This window comes from Quercus lobata, chromosome 7 (genome assembly GCF_001633185.2).
Source record: "Quercus lobata isolate SW786 chromosome 7, ValleyOak3.0 Primary Assembly, whole genome shotgun sequence".
Lineage (NCBI taxonomy): Eukaryota > Viridiplantae > Streptophyta > Magnoliopsida > Fagales > Fagaceae > Quercus > Quercus lobata.
The window spans coordinates 11,903,474-11,908,904 of record NC_044910.1 but is presented as its reverse complement, the minus strand read 5'-3'; the positions used below and the strand labels follow the sequence as shown (position 1 = coordinate 11,908,904).

The 5,431-nt window shown below is 35.5% G+C and overlaps 1 protein-coding gene across 1 annotated transcript; it reads right to left on the bottom strand.

The window, feature by feature from the left end:
* Positions 1-924: 924 nt before the first annotated feature.
* LOC115952483 (probable serine/threonine-protein kinase PBL8) lies at positions 925-4,415 on the bottom strand. The gene is made up of 3 exons (XM_031069664.1): positions 4,340-4,415; positions 1,435-1,562; positions 925-1,327 (listed from the first exon to the last, which is right to left on the bottom strand). Exons 1-3 carry the CDS (start codon positions 4,356-4,358, stop codon positions 1,244-1,246), a joined length of 231 nt encoding a protein of 76 aa, XP_030925524.1. The 5' UTR covers positions 4,359-4,415; the 3' UTR covers positions 925-1,243.
* Between the last annotated feature and the right edge of the window lie 1,016 nt (positions 4,416-5,431).

Here is a 5,431-nt window from a genome sequence, read left to right as displayed (position 1 = left end):
TGGGTTTTCAGTTGATGGTTTAATTTTGAGTTGATTTTCTGTGGATTTTGGGTTTGATTTTGAGTTGATTTTGTTTTGGGTTGATTTTGAGTTGGGTTTGGGATGGGCTTTCCAATGGGGTTTGAGTTGATTTTAAGTTGTCTTGTGTTGATTTTGAGTTATTTTTTGTTTGGTTTTGTTGATTTTGTGTTTGGATTATCAAATGTTGAAATGGGTTTTGTTGATTGTGGTGGTAGACCGATGATAGTTGGGTGGTGCTGTGTTTGTAGCAGCATAGAGAGGGCAGAGCAGAGAGAAGAGATGAGAGGAATGAGGAGCAGGTGTGAGAACTGAGGACATGAGCATGATTTATTGAAGGGTAATTTGGTAATTTTCCAAAGAGTCCAACAGATAATTGATCAACGTGCATAGACGTTTTCTAAAATGGACCTCAAAGCTCATTTATGGTTTGCACGTTCTCAGCCTTGGCCTAAAACGCAACTTTTTTCCAAAAAGTTGCGTTTTATAACTCACCAAACGGGCTTTGGACATTTGCCTTTTTTCAAAACGGGCTTTTTGGGTTGAAAACATTGAAGTAAACAGGCACAAAGTTGAACAACTTGTGAACCCTCCAGACGCTTGACAACATCCTTCATGGAAGGAAGCTTATCAAGTTCCATTTGAATGCAGTGCATGGCAAGCTCAGTTATCAATATTCCATCAGAAGCATAATAGCCGGGGTCTTCAACAAGGCTTTCATGCACTAGAGAACGATTAGGCTTATACTGCTTCCAAGCCCAACAGTAAACGAAAGTCTTCCAAGTATCTTTCTCATCCACAATTCTTTTTGCAATTAGCCCCATGAGAACAACACCAAAAGAGGAGACGTCATGGTAGGTTACCTCAAATCCACCTTCCTCCGGTCCACCCGACAAGCACAATAATCAATTTGCACTTGCAGTAAGAAATACTCAAAAAACACAGTTTTTCAAGGTAAATCGATTAGTGTAAGCCGTTGAAGGCTCTTATCATAATGCTGTTATAGCTCATCAAAACATGATGAATGCTTAACGTTGTGTACAGCCTGGTCATAATGAAGTTGTCCAACTTCTACGGCTTAAAAATTAAGAGAGAAGAAAAGAAAGAGAATAGAATACTAATAATAGACGCACAAATCTAAAAGCATGCATTGAATTGAAAACACATAAGTAACTTCAAGCCTCAATACCTAAGGGATAGTCTTCTGGATCATCATAGCCTAAATTCAACAAGCGGTTTTGAGGTGAGTCAGCTTGCCAAGAATCCCTCCACTCATGGTTGAAAAGTCAAATATCTTTGGGTTGCAATCCTAAACATCACATTAAAAAGTCAAGGGAAAAGCAACCAAAAAAAAAAAGTAAAAAGTAAAAAGAAGGAAAACGATGGATTTACTGATAGCAGAGTCAATTACTGAACTTGATTGAGAATTATATGAGCTGTGTTAATGTTGCGCACTAAATAAGGTTTTTTTGGATCATGAAGAAATTCAACCACACGAGCAAATCCAAGAGCTACTTTAATCCTTTGGAGCCAAGTAAGACTACCTAAACACAAAAGCAAGCAATTCAATGACACAGTAATAAAAATTTATCTACAAAAGTACTGATTCATAATTGTAACTTCACTACCAAATTTTAACATATCTAGATAAACGACAACCAGTTCAATACATTCCCACAAAAGTCCAATGTGTTTACCAATTACAACTGAATCAATTGTGACCTCAAAATAAGAATAGGTTTTTTCTTGAAAAAACCAACCCCCCACCCAATACATGTCAACGCTAGCTTTGTTCTTAATTTATGTTGTTAAAAGATGGATGTCTTGCAAATTAATCAACTACATGCTAAGCTCAAGTTTGATGCAACAGCATATTTGATCATTCGATGATAATTTTTTTTTTACTAATTAACAAGATACAACAATACAATATCAAGGGGCATACGGCATACCCCTCTAATACAATAAAGTCTCTACTTGAATAGAGTACAACTTATTACAAGGCATTGTTCTTATAAAAAACAAAACAAAACTCAAGTTTTGGAAAATTGATCTATTCGATTATCTTATCACAATAATAGCCTCTGGAAGGTGAATCTGCCGTAGAGAGTTGCATAACAAAATTTGAGAAAAGACGAGTTTGAGAAAATCAATAGGGGTGATTCAAGTTGGTGGTCCCAAACGAAGTTGACCAACCACTCCTTATGGCATAGGCAAAGGTCGACAACTTCAAGCAATCAGACATTGATGATCATGAAGTGAGGTGCATTTTAATACCTTTACAACACTCACAGAACCAAGCAATCAAGCATTCAACAACATTCACAGAACCAAGCAATGAAGCATTACAGACCTACAAATGTGTTCTTTGTTCTTTTTCCTTTTTTTGAATGAATGATCATTTTTCTTTTTTGATAAATCAGAAATATTATTGATAAAGAAACAAAGAATACAAAGTGAACAAAGACCAACAGGTCTAACAACAGGTTCAAGACTACTAGTCCAAAAGCCCCCAGTAAACCAACCCTACCAAGTACCACCAACTACCTAACAGAATCTATACAATGGTAACATTAGCTAAACAGGTCCCCGGGATCATAATAGGATAGAACACAATCAAATCAACCAGTCTGCCAAATTAACCAGCAAAACAAGCTAGGATCGCATCAGAACAAAGTTAGCCAGAACTGCCAGCACATGGTAACAATCATAGAAGCATTTAGCAAGCTATATTCTGCAGCATTTACAGTGAATGAAAAACCCACTAGCTGAACTTAGAACAAAAAATAGAATTGGCCCCATATAAGCAGCCCAAAGACAACAAGCAAAGAAAGCATTACCAATGATGCAATACAACAATCAGTCACTGACAATGCAGCATTATACTGCAGCATCCCAAAGCAGATTTATAAGGAGCAATTTATTTCAAAAGGATTGAAATGTCAGATTCAAGAAACACCTAAATTAAATAGCTGAAAATAACCAGCTCTAATACAACCTACACCAAATCAATAAGACCAGGAAAAACAGTGAAAACAAAACAGGGGGTTGACCCTATGAATTGCCCTTCCACAAAATTATTCCGAAGGGCTACAGTATGAGATTCCAGAATAAGAAACACCCAAAAAGCAAAAACAGACAAAAAACCATCATCACTGACACAATCATCATAACTATCAACCAAACTAACCAAAACCCGAATATGAAATATCATTTCAATCTATTAACAATAAACAAACTAATTCATAAAAAATAACCTATCAAACACCAATTTTTTAAATAAAAAAATGAAACAAAAATTTCTATCCTGGCAATTTCCAGCTGAATTTGTTTTCTTTATATATGGTCAAAAATCATCCAGCACAATTCAAAAGAAACAAACTAGTTGCATAGGATAATCAAAACCAAATGGGAGATTTAGATTTGAAAGGAACTCATTTAAAACAGAATAAGCCGCAAGGAAAGATAGTTTGGTGTGCTTCAAGAGTGGAGGCCTTTATTGGATTTGGAAGACTCAATAGGCATGGAGGGATGGGTAATTGTCACCAGAGAGGCAGAAATTGATGTAGTGAGACCATGAGAGAAGGGAGATTGACGATCTGTGCAATGGGTTTTTCAGAATTACCGGAGATGAAGAGATTCTAGTGGTGAGAGAGAGAGGGAGATGTACAATCTGTGAATGGATTTTCAGATTTGATTTGATTTTTTTTAAAAGATGTTTTAGCTAGATTGTATGCCACACTAGCAATTTGTAAAATGTTTGCGGCTCTAACGTTACTCAATTTTTAATAAAAGGTAACCATTTGGTATAAGAACTGGTTTGGGTCGCACATGTAAAGCATGTGCTTCTCGTTATATTGAGTAGCGAATGGTGACCTAAGATAAAATATAATACTTACTATTTGTAAAACAAAAGAAAGATTTAAATGATTTGAGTAGTGAAGCATCTGTAAATTTTAACACTAAATAAAAAGAGATCAATTTTACTATTTATGAAGGAAATTTATAGATCGAACCATATAGGACATCAGAAGCTAAGATTGTAACATATTCAAATAGATGTGCACTTAAAAAGCATAAAATCAAAAACATGAGCAGATATGATGTCTAGAAAGGACTGAAGAAAGTGGATCCAAATATTAGGCATATAATGGATTAACAAAAGAGGACATATGTTTTTCTCTTCATCTCCCAATATAATAAGACATAGTGATGCAAATTACAAAATACATATGTATGTGTCTCTTTCATTGTACTAAACTTGAACTACATATTCATTTATTTTGCTTCAATGGATCATGGAAGGAAGACAATATTGAACCTGTGTCATGATTCTCCATGAATTTCAAATCCCGATGCTCTTATATAGACAAGAACTTTTGATCAAAAGAAAGCTTAGCAATGCTTTCCATACCCATAACGACATCCTACAACCATAAGAGTAGCAATGTAAGTTATATAGGTTTTAAAGGTAGCTAATTGAGCTTAAATATTATATAAAAATAGTTGCAATTTCATACAAATAAAGCATAGAACTTAACACAAACCACCCAACCAAACCAAATCCAAGTAGCATTATTAATTTATATCCTCCCTATTGCTTTTTTGGAATATGAGTAAAAAGGTACAGAAAGTCAGAAACATGTTTCTCATCAAAACAGAAACCTCAATTCCCCACCCACTCTTCCCTAAATATCAAGGGAAGAAAGGAAGTTGATAATTTGTAGATTTTTTTTTTTTTTTTTTTTTTTTTGAGAGAATGAAAGTAATGCAACTAATTCTTGATATATCGCAAAAATCAAACTCAGGTTGATTCCCTCTTAGCCTCATCCACTCCCACTCCAAAGAGGATAAAAAATTCAACACCTAGAGGCTTCGTAAGCTTAGGAGTACATTTCATTAAACCAAACCCTATAGGCTATATGTCATGTCTCTGACAAATTCATGCCCAAAGTGGAAAAGACGGAAGATAGTAATTCAAGAAAAAAAAAAAAAAATTATTACTTTTGCACAGTCTTGGCCATCATATTGAAGATGTAATTAATCTCAACAAACATGACAGAAATTTCAAACATGAAGCAACCACATTTGAGATATCGATAGCAATCTAAAGTAATGCTAATTTACCTCATTACCTGCAAGTCGTAGCCATGCTCCCAAATATCTATACCAAGCAATTTCTTCCTAGTTGCCTGTGGGTCTGGGTCCTGCATTTTAAATTTTTTTGAGAATTTAAAAGAGTTTTCTCATACAACATGAAGCGAGCTAAGGCCTAGGGGCTCCGATTTGAAGTCACAGGTCACAGCAGAGGCGGTGCGGAGAGAGAATAGGGTTTCAAGTGGTCCGCCACGACTTAGCGGCCGAGGTGAGCGTTTGTGATCACCGCTCCACCGAGTGGAAGTGAATTTTTCAT